At 36.4% G+C, this 20,634-nt stretch overlaps 1 protein-coding gene across 8 annotated transcripts in view; it reads right to left on the reverse strand.

Annotated features, from left to right (window-relative positions):
- The window catches only part of BICD1 (BICD cargo adaptor 1), a 224,753-nt gene that overhangs the window by 112,799 nt on the left and 91,320 nt on the right, over window positions 1-20,634 (reverse strand). For all 8 annotated transcript variants that reach the window (XR_012002908.1, XR_012002907.1, XM_026000092.2 and 5 more), the window contains one exon: window positions 19,446-19,658. Coding sequence is in view for 6 of the 8 variants with exons in the window: in XM_026000092.2 (XP_025855877.1) it covers window positions 19,446-19,658 (213 nt within the window). In the remaining 2 variants the exon portion in view is untranslated. The remainder of the gene's footprint in view (window positions 1-19,445; window positions 19,659-20,634) is intronic.

A 20,634-nucleotide genomic window follows, 5' to 3' on the forward strand; every position in this document is an offset into this window, starting at 1 on the left:
ATTACTGATAATTCATTTCTTTTATTCTTCAACATTACAAAAATATTGTTTTTTTAAAGAAAAAAACCCTATAATTTATTCTGATTCTTCCAGTTTAAACTGTTTATGATAAACTTAAAAGTATAGAGAAAGAGGGGCACCTGGCTGGCTCAGTCCACAGATCATGTGACTCTTGATCTTAGGGTCATGAGTCCAAGCCCCACACTGGCTACAGAGCCTACTTAAAAAAAAAAAAAGTATATAAAAAAAGTATAAAAAAGGATATTCTTTTTAAAAGAGGGGTACCATGTTGTAATGGTGTTGGGATATCGAACCATTTCAGGGAAGATTTAAGAGTTTAAGAGTTTAATTTAAATCCACATTGTTCTACACACCAAACTGAATCTCACATACACTAAAGCATTAAAAGTAAAAATCAGGGGCACCTCGGTGGCTCAGTTGGCTAAGTTTTGGTCTGCCTTTGGCTCAGGTCATGATCTCAGAGCCCTGGGATGGAGTCTTGTTTGGAGTCCCGCATCGGGCCCCTGCTCAGTGGGGAGTCTGCTTCTCCCTCTCTCTTTGCCCTCAACTTGTGCTCAGAGTGCTCTCTTTCCCTCAAATAAATAAATAAATAAAATCTTTAAAAAATAGATAAAAGTAAAACTTAAACCATCAAAACTAACAAAAATGAACACTATAGTTTAATAGTTTTGGGAAGGGTGAATGGATGAAGGAGGGAAAAACATTGTATGCTTACAATTACTACAAGTAATCTCATAGGACTCAAGTAGTAGATTTAAAAACAGATATGCCAAAACTTCAGTGGGTCAAAAGTAAAATAAAATAAAAAGGCAAGTAACAAACTGGAGAAAATACTCATAGCAATGATTTAAAAAAATCAATTTCTGGGCAAAGGGGAGGTGGATGGAGGGATGGGTGGAATAGGTGAAGGAGATTAAGAGTACACTTACGATGATGAGCACTGAGTAATATACAGAATTGTTGAATCACTATATTCTACACCTGAAACTAATATAGCACTGTATGATAACTATACTGGAATTAAGATAAAAATAAATAAATAGGAAAAAAATCAATAATTTCTTGAAACATGCATACATAATAGAAACACTGAAACCTAATAAATCTGCAAAAGCTTAAGGAACATAAATTATTTCTTAATTAATAAATGAATTTATTTATTAATTATTTCACAATTTAATGAAAGTGGTAAATTTCTCATTCATCCATTTGTTCTTTCTTCTGTGTTTGCTATATGCCAAGCTCTGTGCTAGCATACACCGATGAGCAAGATAAATCATGTCTCTACCACCAATGATCTTATAAATTAGTACTGAAATGTCATTATTCATCTACCAAATAAGCAGCCTGAAAGAGTTATAGTGCTTAATGCTTGCCAGGGCCCAGTGAAATGGGAATTCTTTTCTATTATGATGAGAGCATAAATTGCTTTAATCAATTAAGAAAGCAATAGAGTTATATATATGGTCTTTAGGAAAAAAGGTTTGCATCATTTGCTGTAGTAATTCTACTTCTGGAATGCTATCCTAGAGAAACAATCCTAAGTGTGTTTTTTAAAGATATGTGAATAGCAATGAAGTCATAAAACAGCTAACTCTGATTCAGTATTAACTATGCGCAGATGCTATTTCAAGTGTGCCACATATAAGGATTCATTTAATCTTCACAACAGTCCAGGAGGTAAGTTTTATTCTTATTCCCAATTAATAGATAACAATATTGAGGCCCCAAGAGGTTGTTTTACTTACCTAACATGATTCTGCTAATAGGTGTAGAACCAATGTGAAACTCTGGCAACTATGGGGGAAAAAACTGTAAATTCTTCACCTCACTCTAAAAACAAAATCCAAAGCTTCTAACTTCAATTGTTTGCAAAGACATAAATGATAAGCCTTAGGGAATTTTTCCTAATACAATTCTGTACATCTGCTTTATCCAACATGAAATATTATTATGCTAGGTTTCAATAAAATTTTCCCAGCAATTGCACTTGATGGGATGAGCACTGGGTGTTATTCTGTATGTTGGTAAATTGAACACCAATAAAAAATAAATTTATTATTAAAAAAATAAATAAAATTTTCCCAGCAATTCAGTTTTTAAAAATAGATTAAGATGCCTGGGGCTAATTGCCCAACAATAAGGGCAAATAGGAAGGTTTTTAGCCTGTGATTTGGTGAAATGTTAGGAAAAGTCTGTCTGGACTTCATACGGGGTCTTGTGAATTCAACCTCCATAATTATATTAAATACATTATTCAACCTCCATAATACCCTCTACTTATTTCAGATAGAGGTACAACTCATGGATTGTTAATAGAGAACTAATCAATTTGAAGGCCATCTAAGATATTTATTACAATAAACAAAGAACAACTTGGCAGAAAGTCTTTAATTAATCATACGTCTCTTAGTCTGGAGAGCCAAGTGGTAGCCACTGGATGTTTCCCAGAGGGCACTAATCAGGCTGTGTACCACTTAGAGGATGTCAGGCAGGTGTTTCCTGCTTTAATTCAGGCAACTATCCTGAGCAGCCCAGAGGGAGAGAAGTGCCTTTCAGTACTGTAATTAATTATATATTTATTTTATCCCTCTGAATAGTCTCATAGAGTTACACAGTGCATTACACATGCTGAACATATTCGGTAGTGTTTGGCATAGCTTTGCACAGAGTAGGTGCTTAACAGAATGGTCATTTGTGAAGGAGAAGAGTTGCAGCAAGTTAAAATACAACACAGAATTTTCATTTCTCCTTTCATCTCATTTTCATCTTTCTCTTTGCCATAGAGTGTGGTTACATATGACTAGCTGCACGTACACATCGAAAGCATTTGCCAACTCAATAGTATTTCTCTCAATCTGAAGCTTAATGGTGGATTTGCCCATCACAATAAGAGTTAGGTAATAACACTGTCTGACCTTGGAGTGACTCATTGCCCCTCTCTGCTGACTGGCCCCAGTAGAAAGGGTGATGCAGAATAAATGGATGGATGAGTACACCACAGTAAGATGGGCATCACCAACTCTACTCTTCTGAATCCTATTAATTTAATTTTATTTTTTTGAATCCTATTAATTTTAAACATACCTTCTGTTTTCTAATATCAAGTGCCCCAAATACATTAACATATAGTTTAAAAATTACTATCTAAAGTTGTGTATTTATTATCATTTATTCTTTCTTTATGAATGGTGCATTTCCAATTGGATGGTATCACCCATGTGGTAGGCTGAATAATGGCCCCCAAAGATACCTAAGTTTTAATGCCTGGAACGTGGGACTATTACCTCATATGGTAACAGAGACTTTGCAGATGTGATGAAGTTAAGGATTTTGAGATGGAAAGATTATCCTGGATTATTCAGGTAGACCCTAAATGTAATCACAGTGTCTTCATAAGAGGGAGGCAGAGGAAGATTTGACAAAGAAGGCACATGACACTGAAACAAGATGCTAAAGTGCTGACTTTGAAAGGTGAAGGAAGGTGCCCTGAGCCAGCAAACACATGGAATGCAGTTCTAGAAGCTGCGCAAGGGTGGCAGCTAAAAGAGGAAATGGATAATCCTCTAGTGTCTTCAGAGGGACTGCGGCCCAGCCCACACTTTGACCTCAGCCCAGTAAACTGCAGTCTTCTAGCCTTCAGAAACTAGAAACTTCTTCTCTAGCCACAGAATTTGAAGTACTTTGTTACAGCAGCCCTAGAAAATTAATACAGCCCTAAAGAGGGTGAAAATTTGCTCTGGGGAAGTGAAAAAGTCTTAGATGTGACAATGCTTTGTGATCCCCTCAAGCTCAACCCTGCCCTAAAGAATCTCACTCCTCAGTTTTTAATTTTGTGGCAATAAGAAAAAAATTATCTTGAGTCTCCTTTAAGGAAATGATAATGAATGAAAAAAAAAAAGGTTGTAAAACAACATGTCTTTGGTAAGCACTGCCAGTGAAAGATTTGATTCAAATAATGAGGCAAAATGTTCATTACTCTCAAGGCCGAGTCTCACCATTATTACTAGCTGAGGACGAGGGGTGTTGTTATCCTAGGTTCTTTTATATTATTCATTCTAACAACCAAGTTCTATATCCAGAAAAAGTTTGAAGGCCACTTCCTTCTTTGTACAGGTAGCCAAATCTCTACCTTGTTGTTTAAAAACAATTGTGAGGGTATATTGTGTGCCGAAGCCCATGAGGAAATACGTATTGATATCCTAGATTTCTCCAATGTAATGCAGGCAATGAGGTTTTTTTATATTGTGCTAGCCTCAGAAGAGATGTTTAGTAACAATTCTACTTTCTGAAAAATTGCTTTAAATGAAACCAAAACTCTATCAGAGAACTATTTCTAAATCCAAGTACTTTTAATATTGTTGAACAAGTAAGTGATAATGAGAAACCCAGTTAAAAAGGCAATCAATGCCTTTCTTATGGAATACATAGTGTTCTATCCTAAGTCAAATTGAAAGTTACAGCTTGGGGCTATTGATATCCAATCATTTGGTCTATAATATTTATTTTTTTAAAATGTATTTGTTAAAAATAAATAAATACATAAATAAAATGTATTTGTTGGGGGCACTTGGTCTGGTTTTAATTTCTGGGTTTCTCAATACATACATAGATGACTTAGTCAGTTGAGTGACTCTTGATTTCAGGTCAGGTCATAATCTCAGGGTGAAATCAAGCCCCACATCTGGCTCAGCAGGGAGTCTACTGGAGATTCTCTCTCTCTCCCCCTCTGCTCCTCCTCACTTTGTGTGCACTCTCTCTCTAATAGATAAATAAATCTTTAATATCTATATATTGATAAGCATATGTAGGCATATGTATTTAGTAAGCATTAAAAAGTATAATTCAAAATATATACATCAAAATTCATTACATCTCTAAATTCACTCATCATTTGCTCTTTTTGCCTTGCTCAAGTTTAAGTTTCCTATAACCTTCAAGAAATTAAGTTCTGAGTAGATTCAGGCATTCTTGATTGTTAGATTAAGCTATAAATTCCCTTAGGAGAATTAAATGCCTGAACAGAATCTTAATCAGGCTAGACTTGCCAACCAGGATGTTCTTTGGAAATAGAGGTCAAGATGTTAAAAAAAAAAAAAAAAGATTAAAATTGTCCACTAAGCATTCCATCTGAAATGCTGATTGTGCATTACTTCTCCTTCTACGCAGTCTGCACTGGGAGCAAAACCTGAGCTTGGAGTGGAAGAAAAAGTTTGAAACTGATTCAAGCTATTTTTAGCCCAAGAATCAATGTGTAGAAAATGGATTGTGCACAGATCTTTCTTCTTATATTCCAAGAGGCAGAAAGTTGGTGTTAGATAGGAAAGGGAAGAGGAGAAGAGAAGGCAGGAGAAGGGGAGGAGATAGGGAGAGAAGGGGAAAGAAAAGAAATATCTATATCTATATCTATATTTATATTTATATATATCATATATGACGCCGGTTTTACATTTAAAAAAGCAAGTTGCCTTTTACTGCTTATTATTTTTAAATGAAATGATAACTAAGAAAACCTCTTTACCTTTAAAAAAAAGTAGACTATGCAGGATTACTTTAAAAATAGATTTTCCTTTAAACCTATGTCAGTTTCAGAGTTTTCGTTTCTACAGCATATTCTGAGCAATGCTCTCTCACCATTTTTAACTTTGGCTTGACCTTCTCTGCAGTTTCCCATTTAATTCTCCATTTGGCACTGGTTTAATGATTGGCTATTGTACAGGACATTGATGCAACTACCATCTCAGGCCAGAAGTTTATGCCTCCTCTCATTGACTAATGCAGAAACGCAGGAGTCACAAAAAACATACTATTTTGAAGCTGTGTCCAAATGAGGTCCAACATCTGGATGTTGGAAATATTTACATATGCTTTCATTTTCTAAATTGCCCTCAAAATATTTGGGATTATAAAGATGCAGGTCCTTACTACCTCTCTAAAATAATCTCAAGAGGCCAACAATATTTTTTAATAAAGATCAACTGACATCATTTTCAGAACTATTCGATAGCTGTTGTATTATTTCTCATTGACAAATATAATAACCCAACTTCTGAAATCATGGAAAACATATCTCCAATCCTTAAAAAGAGAAATTAGGTTTATATGCTCTTTATAATAATACATACATTGTAATGGATATCCACTGACTGTGAGCATATGGGATTACAGCAGGCATCATATCGTTTTTACAGATGTGTATAATGCACTCCTTACCTCGCTTTAATGGAAACTTGACTCTCCCCTGGGGACAGTTTCCCCTGCAACCCTCTCAAGTGCTGGCCTGGAGGTAAGATGGGTGCCCCTTTTGCTCCACATGGTTGCTTTCAGAGCAGTCTCCCTCCTACCTCCCCTTAAATTCTTATGCTTCAAATCTCAAATCATTAGGAGATTTTCTTCTTAAGCTGATAAATATATACATTTTTTTGAGAAACCAAATAATCATAGCTTCTACTGGGACAAGGTTGTGGCAGCAGGGTAGGACTAAACCCTATATACTAAACCCTATATATGACCCTATATCCATTACCAGCATTGATACTGTCACCTCCCACACACCAGCTCATTCCCCCTCATTTTTCCAAGACTTTAGTTCCAGGCTTCTGGTCAATATCTCTAGAACGTCTGGTCTGGTTTTAATTCCTGGCATTCTCAATATGTGCATAGATGATCTTGATTCCTGGAATTCCTCTTCTTGAGGGACATCTTTCCCCTGCTTCAGCCACTCATACTCATGCTCCTACCTTAGTGACTCATTCCCAGGTACTACCTTACCACTCCTTTCTCTTCAAATCCCTAACACTTCCCCATCTGCTTTCTCAGCTGTTGACCTTGGTTCCTGCTTCAGTGAGGAAAGTGAAGCAGCCTGAAGAGTATTTATAGACTCTTCACTCACACCTACTGAAGTACCTACATCTGCAGCCACATACTCTGCTTTTCCAGGCATTGCCATAGATGAAACTTCCCTGTTCTTTTTTTCTTTTTTTTTCTTTTTGAGAGAGAGTGTGCACAGGGAGGAGAGAGGTGAGAGGGGAACAGAGAGAGAGAGAGAGAATCTTAAGCAGGTTCCAAACCCTGTGCAGAGCCTGATATAGGGCTTGATCACATGACCCAGGGCTCGATCTCATGACCCTGAGATCATGACCTGAACTGAAATCAAGAGTCAGACGCTTGGCCAACTGAGCCATCCAGGCACCCCCAAATCAGCATTTTTTAAAGTAGGTTCCACACCCAGAATGGAGTGCAGGGTAAGGGCTTGAACTCATAACCCTGAGATCAAGACCTGAGTTGAGGTCAAGAGCTGGACACTTAACCACTGAACCACCTAGTCACCCCCTTTTTTGCTCCTTTTTAAAGGCAATCCCTCCATTTTTTGCACCAGATTCCATTCCTCTCTCCTTCAATCAAGGAAATCAATTGTTCTAGGCATTCTCCCCTTTTCCTCTTAAATCATTAAAATTTCCCTCCCTGCTAGGTTACCCATCAGCAATCAGCATTCACATACACTGTTAACATTATTTCTTTTATCTTAAAAAAAAAAAAAAAAAAAAAGAACAAAACCCAACAACTCTCTCTTGAGTTTATTTTGTCCCCAAGCTACCTTCTCATTTCTTTGGTCTTCTTTGCAAACAATTAACTCAAAAAAAAAAAAAAAAAGTTGCCTTTATTCTGTCTCTAACTCCTCTCCTTCTATTCTCTCTTAAACCTACTCTAAATCAGACTTTTGCTTCCACCACTCCATAGAAATCTCTCTCACTGAGATGACTGATGCTAAACTCAAGAGTATATTCAGTTTCCTCATCTTGTTTGACCTATTAGCAGCATTTGCACTGTTGATAACTTCCTTCAGAGATAGCACTTTCTTCATTTGGCTTCCAGGAACCATTCTTTATTTTCTTTCTACCCCTACTATGATTTTTAGTCTTCTTTGCTAGTTTCCTTTCTTGTTCCCAACTTCACAGGGCTGAGGTGGTCTAGGGCTCAGTTCTTAGGTCTCTTCCTTTCCTATCTATATTTCCAGTCTTGATGATCTCACTGATATTCTTTAAATTGCATGTTTCTGCTGATAATTCCACAAATTATATTTCTATCCCTAAGTCTCTCCCAAACTCTAGGCCTTCATCTCCCACCACCCACCCATATTCTACCCTTGGAGGTCTAATCAAAATTTAAAATTCAATACATTTAAAACTGAAGTTCAAATCTTCACTCCTAAAACTTCTTTCATCTGACATTTTCCCCATGATATGGAGATAATTCTATTTTTCAAGTTAGTCAAGCTAAAACTTTAGACTGGAGACATCCTTTCTCCTCTTTATTTCTTAGTCTCTATTAAGAATTAAAAGTTATGTTGACTCCATTAAACACATTAAAAAGTTATGTTGACTCCATTAAACACATTAAAAAGTTATGTTGACTCCACTCTCAAAATACATTCAGAATATGACCTCTTTTCACCACCTCTACCTATCATTCTGGCCAAAACCACAATCTTCTCAAATCTGGCTGACTACAAAAATTTCCTACTTTTATCTTTGCCTCATTAAAGTCATGTCATTCCTTGACTCAACATTTTCCAATAACAGCCCATTTCACTAAAAGCAAAAGCCAAAATCCTTTCATTGGTTTATGAGACCCTACATGATTTGGCTTCCTGTTACCTCTATGACTTCATCATGACAGTGTGGTATTGGTAAAGGGATGGACACATAAATCAACAGAACAGAGAGTCTAGAAATAGACCCAACAAATATAGCCAATTGATTTCAACAAAGGTGCAAAGGCAATTCAAGCAAGACAGTCTTTTTAACAAATAGTTGTGGAACAATCAGATGCTTATATGCAAAAAAAAAAAAAAAATGAACCTCATCTTAAACATCATACTATAAGGTATGAATACACAAAAATTAAGTCAAAGGGATCATAGAACTAAGTTTAAAGCTACAAAGCTTTGAGATGAAAATATAGGAAAAAATCCTCATGACTTGGGAATAGAAAAGTGTTCTTAAATCTGATATTAAAAGCATGATACATAAAATTTATTATTATTTTTGAGGTATAATTGACATATGACATATTCATTTTATTTTTATTTTTTAAAAATATTTTATTTATTTATTCATGAGAGGCACAGAGAGAGAAAGAGAGAGGCAGAGACACAGGCAGAGGGAGAAGCAGGCTCCATGCAGAGAGCCCGATGTGGGACTTGATCCCGGGTCTCCAGGATCACGCCCTGGGTCAAAGGCAGGCGCTAAACTGCTGAGCCACCCAGGGATCCCCCATTATATTAGTTTTAAGTAAATAACATAATGATTACATATTTGTACACATTGTGAAATGATCACCACAATAAGTATAGTTAGCATCCATCACCATACATACAGAATTGTGTGTGTGTGATGAGTATTTTCAAGATCTACTCTTAGCAACTTTCAACTATGCAATACAGTATTATTAACTATAGTTTCCATGCTATACATTACAGCCTCATGACTTTTTTTTTATAACTGCAAGTTTGTACTTTTTGACTCCCTTAACTCATTGCACCCACTCCCACCTCTAGTAATTTTTTTTGAAACATTAGACTTTATCAAATAGGACAAGTGTTATTTTGCATTCTGCAAAAGATACTCTAAAGAGAATGAAAAGACAAGCCAAATACTAAGAGAAAACATTTGCAAATTGCTTATCTTACAAAGGTCTTGCATTCAGAATATATAAATAATTCTCAAAACTTACCTATGAAGAGAAATAACACAATTAATAAATGGAAAAAAGCCTCAAACAGAAACCTTACCAAGGAGGATATACAGAAGGCAATTAAACACATGAAAAGATGTTCAATATTATTAGCCATTAGGGAAATGTGAGAAAATCATGATGAGATACTACTTCAAACCTATCAGAATGACTAAAACTAAAAATATTGATAATGTCATGTGCTGGAAAGGATGAAGGGAAATTAGAACTTTTACAAACTGTTAGCAGAAATGCAAAATGGTAGAGCCACTCTGAGAAAGTTAATCATACACTTACCATCTAACCAAGAATTTCTACCCTCCTTGTTATTTGTCCTACCTAGAGAAATGAAAACTTACAACGTACACAAAAATATAAATGTACAAGAATGTATGTAACAGCTCTGCTTGGAACTGCCAAAATCTGGAAACAAACCAAATGTTCTTCAATAAGTGAATTGATTAAAAAAAAAAAAAACAAACAAACTACAGGATAGCCTAGGTGGCTCAGCGGTTTAGCGCCGCCTTCACTCCAGGGTGTGATCCTGGAGACCCAGGATTGAGTCCTACATCGGGCTCCCTGCATGGAGCCTGCTTCTCCCTCTGCCTGTGTCTCTGCCTTTCTCTCTCCCTCTCTCTGTGTCTCTCATGAATAAATAAATAAAATCTAAAAAACAAAAGAAAACAAAACAAAACAAACAAAAAACCACCCAAACTACAGTATAATCCATACAGTGAAATCCTATTCCACAACAAAAAGTAACATTTACTGATATATGTAAATACTTAGATGAATCTCACAGGCATTATGATGAGAGAAAAGACTCCATCTCAAAAGGTTACACGCTGTATAAGTCCATTTACATGACATTCCTGAAAAGATAAAACTATAGTGATAATTTTATCACTTTGAGATGTTCTTTATAGAGAACAGATGATTGGTTATTAGAAATTGAGTTGGGGAGGGTATGACTTCAAAGGAGTAGCACAGCACAGGGGATGTTCTAAGGTGATAAAATTGTTCTGCATCTTGATTGTGGCTGTGGTTACATGAAACTATTTATGTGTTAAAATTCACAAAACTGTACACCCCCCCCCAATTCTATCAGCTTAAAATTTTAAACTAGTCCTACATACAAACCCACTTATGTAACTTATTTTTCCCAAAGACATAATCAAATCATAAGTATTCAAAGGTGAATTGTCTGTATGTTATTAAACTCTGCTTTCAAATTCCTAATAATGCTAATAGGGATATTTGTTTATGGTACCTAAAATAATTTAATCTTGTTGCCATGACTTGGGTCATCTGTAAGCACATTTGATGTTATACTAATAAAGTGATGACCCTTTCAAGAAGGAGCCAGATATGAAAAGCTATGTTACACCAATAGTAAGAATACCTAGACAGCTCTCCTCTCTCAATCTACAAGTTTTAAAATATGTGTTGTTTCCTCTTTTGGTGTCAGGATTTCAAGCATTATTCTTGCTACTATCAGAAGGTGCTGGGGCCTTTCCTGAATCTCCAATACATCTTTCTAATTTATTGTTTGTCTTGCTATTAAGTCTGATTACCAAACAGTAAATAACAATCATTTCTTTCTTATAAAGCATTTTTATGAAAATATTTTATCCTTATCAAAATCATGGGGAGCAGGATATGTGTTATTCTAATATTTATATGGGAAATGAAAAAGTTTAATCACATAACTGGTGAAACAGTTAAGATGTGAAATCACATTTCCTGGTTTCTAATTCTACCCTATTACCAAACTGCCTATTTACAAAACAAGCAAATATATATATATATATACATATATATATATATGTATGTATATAAAAGATTCTATTTATTTATTCATGATAGACATAGAGAAAAAGAGAGAGGGCAGAGACACAGGCAGAGGGAGAAGCAGGCTCCATGCCGGGAGCCCGACGTGGGACTTGATCTCAGGACTCCAGGATCACGCCCTGGACCAAAGGCAGGTGCCAAACCACTGAGCCACCCAGGGATCCCCAGCAAATATATTTTTAAAGAGTAGCTAAAGGGCTCTCCTTGGAATAAAGTGAATATGTGCTTACTGGCTGAGGTCATGACATCTAATCTGGCTGTATGGAGGATGATTTTCACTTAGTCACCACAAGTACAACATATTTGTAGTTTTAATAAGAGATTAAGATGAGTATAATATACAAAATATTATATGTTGTCCTAGTCCATTCGGCTGCTATAACAAAATACCATAGAATGGGTGGCTTAAACAACAAACATTTATTTCTCACAGTTCTGGAGAAGTCCAAGATCAAGGCATAGGCAGGTTCAGTGTCACGTGAGGTCCTTCCTCCTGGCTCAGATATGGCCATCTTCTTGTGGTGTCCTCACATAGTGGAAGGGGCTAGGCAATCTTCTTTTGTGAGGGTGCCAATCCCATTCATGAGAGCCCCATCCTCATGACATAATCATTTCTAAAAACCTCATGTCCAAATACTATCACACTGGAGATTAGTTTCAATATATAAATGTTTGGCAGGGGCAGGGGGCACGCATTCAGTCTGTCACATACACTGTCTAAAACACAACTTACTCTCTATTTCCTCAGATAGTAAGGAATAGAAGGAAATGGTTTCTAAATATGGTTAGCTGTTTTAACATTGAAAACAACCACTCATCATTGAATTTTTTGTTCACTGATGTACCCCAAGCACCTGGCTCATGGCAAATACTTAAGAGACCTTTGTTAAGTGAATAAATGTATGACTGCGAAGTTGAAAATCCAAAGAAATTAAAATGCTAAAATGAGAATCTCAAAATCTAGTTCCAATGATACAAAATTTCAAGGATATATATAGCAGGGATAAAGACATTAAATAGTATGTTTTTTAAAAGCAGACACACATTTTTAAGAGACACTGGATGCCAGTCTAAGAAAGTAAGGCAACCTGAAACCATATCACATAAAGAAATACTAATGGATTCAGATATGTTTAGTCTGAAAAAGACTCAGATAGTTCTTTGCAAATATATAAAGTTATTAGGCATAGGCTAAAATTGTCAAGTGGAATAAGAAACTAAAAAAAAATTCTCTGTAGATCCAGAGGCTAGAAATATGGGCAGGTGGTGAAAATTACAGGGAGTCAACTTTTCATTTAATAAAAAAGAGTAGTTTAACAATTAGAGCTGCCAAGCAACACGGTGAGTAGCCTTGGGAAGAAGCTGTAAAAAAGGGAATAAACAGTTATTTAGCAACTCCTGGCATTTCACACAGGACCTGCTCGATAGCATTACTACCCCCAGGTTGGAATTAAGGAAGTGAAGCTTAGAAAACAAAAGTATATCACACAGTTGGTTAAGTGGCACAGCTGGAGTTCAAACCTAGGAGTAGCGAACTCCCAAAGCATGTTCTTTCAGTTCAAGTCAACAAACATTTTTTAATGTCTGCTTTTGGCAATGCACTGTGCTGGGTGCTGGGGATTCAAAGATAAATGACAGATGAAGCACAGTTCCTTCCTTGAAAGGACTCACAGTTTATCTTCTCCACAGTGCTGGGAATGTCTGAGTAAAGGCTACATGACCATTTGGGGATACCAGAGAAAGAACTGTTAATCTGGGAGTAGTCTTTACCACATAATCATTAAGAGCCTTCCTGCCCTAAAAAGTTCATAGATATGGATTCCTTATGATGGATTTGATATATTCCTAAAATATTGGCAATTATCAGGTTTCTAGAAATTGAGCCACTGGTATATTATGAAATTCGGTTGTGTATTCCAATGAAGGAAAACAGTAGAGCCTCAAATGTAATAAAAATCATATGGATTGGAGCACCCAGCTGGTTTGGTTAGAAGAGTGTATGACTCTTAATCTTGGGGTTGTGAGTTCAAGCCCCATGTTGGGTATAGAGATTACCTAAGTAAATAAAACTTAAAGAATTTTTTTCTTAAATCATACGGATTGGGACAGTTGGGTGACTTAGTCAGCTGAGCATCCCATTCTTGGTTTTGGCTTAGGTCATGATCTCAGGGTCGTGGGATCGAGCCCCACATTGGGCTCTCTGATGCTCAAACAGAGAGTCTGCTCCAGATTCTCTTCTTTCTCTCAAATAAATCCTTTTTTTATTTATTATTTTTTTTAAAAGATTTTATTTACTTATACCTGAGAGACACAGAGAGAGGCAGAGACAGGAGAAGCAGGCTCCATGCAAGGAACCCAATATGGGACTTGATCCTGGGACTTTGAGATCACGCCCTGAGACGAAGGCAGATGCTCAACCACTGAGCGTCCCTCAAATAAAGCTTTTTAAAAAATATCATAGGGATTTAGCAGTTTTTAAAATACAAAATGGCCACGTCCCAACAAAAGGCTAATAATAACATTCTAATAAGTTATAAATTTAGATAATGTACTAAAGCTTCATATATTTTGCCAGAAATTTCATTAGCTTGAGGCAAGACTCAGAGGAGAGAAAGACTCTTGGCAGTACAGTGACATGACAGAGAGTGTCTAGATCAGAGCCACTTTCTGAATTCAGATCCTGGCTTGCTACCAGCTTGATGTGCTTTGGACAGGTTATGTGACTGCTCTGTGATTTACGTGCCCTGTTAAAAAAAATGGAATGGTATAGTAATAGAACCTACCTCAACAGGGTATCATAAGGATTCAGCAAGTTAATCCATGGAAAGAATTTAGAACAGTGCCTGGCACATTGCCCAGCAGCCAATGTTATTTGTACTTTAAAGGATAGGCTTAATCTCTACTAAGGTCAATAGTCCATTTTATAACTCCAACCTTCTGCATTCTACCTGAAGGAGTCTACCTTTCTTGACATCTCTTTTTCGCATATACACCAATTCTGGTTAGGAATACTGGTAAAATTGCATTGCATAGTTTGTAAAATATTGCAGTAAATTCTGACTTACTTTACTTGTTAACAACAGAGTATTCAGTAGTATTAAAAATTTCTTTATCCTATTTTATGATTTCATCAATGTGGATGTTACTTTAATATAATACAAAGTAGGTGTTCAATTAAATGTTGTTTAAAACCACCTATTTAGACTATGTTCTACATGTTACGCCTAACGGATTAAAGAGAAAAAAATGAAAATCAAAATTGTTTACTAAATATCTGCTTAGGCACTATAGTAATCTATCTGTTCTCTTTAAGCTCACACCAAAATGAGCAAGGCAACCCAAGGGTTTTTTCCCCTCTATTACTGGCCCTGTTGGAACTCCTAATTTGGTACTTTGGTTAAGGTGATATTTTTTCTTTATACTCTTCATACTTCAAAAAAGTATTATTATTATTTCTAAAGATTTTATTTATTTATCTGAGAGAAAAGGAAACAGACCATGAGCAGGGAGGAGGAGACAGAGGGAGAGGGAGAAGCAGGCTCCCCAGGATCCTGGAATCATGACCTGAGCCCAAGTCAGAGGCTTAACAAAGTGAGCCACCCAGTTACCCCTCAAAAAATTATTTAAAGCTGTTTATCATTAAAGATACATATACAATTAAGGATGATAAAAATGGGAAGAATTATATAGAAAATCTTAGTCTTTACAGTTAAACATAGTCCTGGAACTTCTTTTTTTTTTTAAGATTATTTATTTATTTATTAATGAGAGACACAGAGAGAGAGGCAGAGACATAGGCAGGGAGCCTGACATGGGACTTGATCCCAGGACCCCAGGATCACAACCTGAGCCAAAAGCAGACGCTCTCAACCACTGAGCCACCCAAGTCCTGGAACTTCTTAACAACCAAAGCAGGAACAAAAAAACACATTGTAATTTCTACTGCCTGATTCATTTAAAAGAAAGAACTTTCAAGGCAATAAATTCAAAGAGGTATTTAATGTTTCTTTAACCTAAGAATATGAATCAACATAATAAGGGATCTCTTCAACAATACAAGTTATTAATGATAACAGTTTATGTTTAATATGTACTATATTTTCTATATGTTTAATATGTACAGCATTTACTATATGCTAAAATGATCTTCTACAAATACATGAATATAATCATAAAACTTTTAGCAGAGCTGAGTCTAGAATATTAATTTTCAGAAAATTTTGTTTCTTTCCATTACATTATCCTATACCTCCCATATATGGAAGAGAATTTGACCTTGGAATTACACACAATTCCAAACAATGTGCAAAACTTCCATAAAATACACACCACACAACCTTGGCTAGTGCCAATAATCCTACTGAAATAAGAGATGAGTACATAAAGAGTAAATAATTTACTTTCAGTAAATAAAAGTGATTCCATTACTTAAATTCACATAGAGAATTTGACCTTGGAATTACACACAATTACAAATAATGTGCAAAACTTCCATAAAATACACACCACACAAACCTTGGTTAGTGCCAATAATCCTACTGAAATAAAAGATGAGTATATAAAGAGTAAATAATTTACTTTCAGTAAATAAAAGTGATTCCATTACTTAAATTCACATAGCATCTGTCAAGCTAATGATTTACTACATTTTGCATTGGTTACCCTTGTGTATTTCTCATGGTCTATCAGGTCATGAATTTTTTGTTTCATGATCTCTCCCCTAATCATTATGCATCAATCAATGCTCAGAGTACAAAAATAAATAAATAAAAATGAGCCTACAATGAAAACAAATCTGGAATTTAAATTTAACACCAGAAATCAAAAGTCTATATCAATATAAATTTCCAGTTATAAAATAAATAAGTCATGGGGATATAATGTACAGTATGGTGACTATAGTTAATAATACTCCACTACACATTTGCTAAGAGAATAGATCTTAAGAGGTTTCATTACAGGAAACATTTTTTTTTCAAGATTTTATTTATTTAGTTTAGAGACAGAGAGAGAGAGAGAGCACAAGGGCAGGAGTGTGCACACAAGAGTTGGGGGAGGGGCAGAAGGAGAGAGAGAGAAAGAATCTCAAGTAGACTCCGTGCTGAGTATGGAGCTAGATGTGGGGCTCGATCTCACAACCTCATACGAGATCATGACCAGATCCAAAACAAAGAGTCAGACATTTAAGCATCTGTACTAACCAAATGCCCCAAGAGAAAAATATTTGTGTGACTATGTAAGGTGATGGACATTAACTAGACTTATTGTGGTGATAATTTCACAATATAAATATCAAATCATTATGCTGTACACCTGAAACTAATATAATGTTATATGTCAATTATACCTCAATTAAAAAGTCTGTATCAACATTCCAAACAATACAATTTATTCCTTTTCTCCTTTTACAAATGTACTCGGTTCTAAGTGCTAATAATTTTACTAGGTACATTAAAATATGAGGCCTGGAGGAAAACCAGCAGTCCTCCGACTGTAGTAATACCAACTTCCAGCCAACTAGAAAGAACACCAACAAATATATTACCACACTTGGAAACCCAAGAAACTGACAGCCTGTTTTTTTTTTCTTTTAGTTAATTAATAAACCTGAATGAATACACTCATAGTCTAGATTGCTTTATGTTTATATTAGATTAAAAATACATAAATTTGGATGAAGCAAGTCATCCTCTTCCTGCAAATCAATACTGAAAATGTATAGATATAGAGGATTATAACTCAATGATTCATTCAGCAGTTCCCGAAATTGTGAGCCTTATAATACTCCCTCCCTAATTTTGGGCCAGCCAAAAAGTTTAAATTAGTAGTTCTTAAAGGATGGTCTCCAGAGCAGCAGCCACAGTATCACCTGGTATGAACGTGTGAGAAACGCAAATTCTTGAGCTCTACCTAGACCTCCAGGATCATGATTTCTGGGGGTGACCCCGGGGGTCATGGTTGGATGCATTCTCTAGGTGACTCTAATGCTCACTAAAATCAGAGAACTGACCTGAATGGATGGCTCCTCAAAACTTTTTTTTTCTCTGTTGCTTCAGTTCATTCCTAACTTACATCCTCACTCTTAATTACCAACTCCTGCTGGTTATCCTAAATCTCTTCGCTGGAAAATGGCACTCAAACGCTGCTTACATAGTGAGGATGCTTCGTCAGTTGTCACTGTAATGCCTCAACAGAGAAACGTCTGTGAATTTTCTGCCCTTTGCCAACCCCCACTGCTCATTCCTCAGCTGTAGCTGCCATGCACAGTGGAGATGTATAGCTTTCCGAGGATCCATCCAACTAGCGATCAAGACTGCTTGACTCATTAGCTGAAGTCATGCTCCACAAACCACCTGTCTGTGTGCATTGCCCATATCACAGCCCTTCTGCCAACTTGCCACACAAACCTGCTGCTCATGGCTTCTGAGGCTGCCCTCTGTGGATGTTCGGGGCCTTGTTTGATCCAGAATGGTAGCTGATGGCCCTACATGACCTAGGGTCCACTTCTGTAGTGGATGCCCGTCTTAAAGGAAAGCCTGGGGCTGAAAGGGTGAATGGTGATTCCTCAGGAGAGCAGCATCCAGGACTACAAAAGGTAAGCCAATGATGGCCCACACCCAACACTTATAGGTGTATCAAATACAGGACTAGAGAGGATCTCAGTTTTTAACAATCACTTGCATCAGAGGGAAATGAGGCAGCGTATCCCAAAAACTGTGTCCTGTTCTTCTCAGTACCCAGCACTAACTTCCACTTGGTTGGCTCCTCGGTTTCTAGAAGTCATACTGCTGTACTTAGGCATGTCCAGAGAGAATGAGCTATGTAAAATAGAAAACTTATTGCCAATGTGCATTTAATGCATGTTATATGGACATGTGTAAATGTAAATGTAATCAATATAATTATTGATTAAATTCCAATAAATTTAGGACAATGTACTGTATCTAATATGTATTTGTAATATGTTACTAATTTCAGGAGAAAAATATCAGTGGGTCATTTCTCTTATATTTCATAATCTTTAATGATTTTTTCATCCTTCTTTTTTGTATTACTAAAATGCTCAATTAATAAGCCCACTTGGTTTGTCAATCTCCCACACTGCTGTAAGAATTAAAGGACATCTTCACCTCTTCTATAGTTTTCTCATCAAAAAATGGAGTGAAGTTTCCAAAAATGCTCTTAAAAGGGTATGGTGTATGAAGTTGTTCCCAGTATCACCCCTCCACTGAAGAATGACTCTGAGATTCTGAAAATGACCTGGCATGTCATGCTACCCTGGGAAACCTGAAGAGAAATAGTGAGTGCAGGGACCAGGGAGGCTCCTGGACCTAATTCACATCAGCTATAATCTGCTGCCTTCTCTAAAACCAGAAAAAGGGCTTATGGCATCTGCACCTCCAGACTCTACGACCCTACAGACATTCCCTTGGGGTCTCATTCCCCAGTGAGAAGAGTCCTGAGCTAACACTACTGTCATTTTGAATTAGTGCTGATACAGAGCATCACAGCCAACTGTTCTTCTCCACCTTGTATTAAAACAGGTAGAGGGGAGAGGAAGTGCTAAGGTCACATTATTTTTTTAAACCTTTGCAAAAATAACAAGGCCAATTCCCAACTACTCAATAAAGAGACTTTAACTCTTAACTTATAATAAGAGAAAAGCTCATCTCAGAACAAGCTGTTATTTCACTAAACAAGAAAAATCACTAGCATCATTATTATGTGCTTTTTGTTTAAGACAGCTCCTCTGATCAAGAACAAGTTTTATTCCTCTCTCCTAGAAGGAATCTTATTTCTCTCTCACATAAAGCTCTCACAGGGAATTTGCTGTTTACCTCCTTCAGATCCTGCACGACGGCTGTCAGCCTCTCATTTTCTGCCTGGACATTGGTGACCACGGCCCGGCTCTGTTTCAGTTCATTCTGCATCTCCAAGATCTTCCCCAGGTAGTAAGCTTCCTTCGATGCAGACTCCTGCAGAAGTGTTTCCTCTCGAGTCTCTCCATCCTCAGCAACCTTCCGGTGGATGGAGAAGGATTGCCCAAAGGCCTGCAGAGTATTTGGGGGAAAAAAAAAAAAGAAAGAAAGAGTGCTAGATGAAATGCACCATAGCATTATTGAGACAGACTCCGGGAAATGTTTTGTTTTGTATATTGTATATTTTAGAATTGCTACTCTACAAGACTTCCAGAGGCAAAACAACACATTTTATGCAACAATCTAACTGTTCTGATATTTGAAATAATTCAAATTCAGTTTATAAGGGGAAAGAAAAATTTTAAATTTCTTTATAAAAATATATATAATGAGTTAAAGAAAAACACTGCTTGTTTTATGTTACTGTTTTCTTAAGCTGATCTTATTAAGGAAAACAGTGCTAATGAGATCATCAAAATTCACATTCTCACTTTCATTCTAGAAAAAAAATCCCGAAAACATTTTTCAAGGAAGAAAATAATGGCTTCATTAGCTTTCTGATGCATTAGCGGTAAGAATGCACCAATTATGAACAGCGCCCTGAAGAGAAAACAATCCCCAAATGGCATTCAAATGGCCCAGTACTACAAGAAAACAAAACAAACCCCTCCAAACACATGGAAATGTACTCACTGTATGAGAAAATGTCTATATCTACATATTTGTGCAAAAAGAAATACAGAATAAACCAGAAACTAATGAAATTGGTAAGCCACAGGGAGTGAGTGGAAATGGGGGGGTGGTATGAAATGTGATATAAGGGATGGGGGTTCCTTCCAGAGCAAGCCTTTTCATACAGGTCTGACTCTCAGAACTATAGTTATGTTTCACATATCTTTCAAGTAAATAATAACAAAAACCAACCTCTGTATATCAGGGGACCCCATGCAGAACACAAACAGTAACAAATGTTCCTAGCTGTACCACAAATGAACAACTTAACCACACTGAAAGGGTTGGAGAAGAAAAAATCTGGCCTGAGTAATTTGGGAAAGACAAAAAGAACCATACCCAACTACTGTAGTCAAGTTGTAAATTCTCACAGGGA

Source organism: Vulpes vulpes, chromosome 8 (genome assembly GCF_048418805.1).
Source record: "Vulpes vulpes isolate BD-2025 chromosome 8, VulVul3, whole genome shotgun sequence".
Taxonomy (NCBI): domain Eukaryota; kingdom Metazoa; phylum Chordata; class Mammalia; order Carnivora; family Canidae; genus Vulpes; species Vulpes vulpes.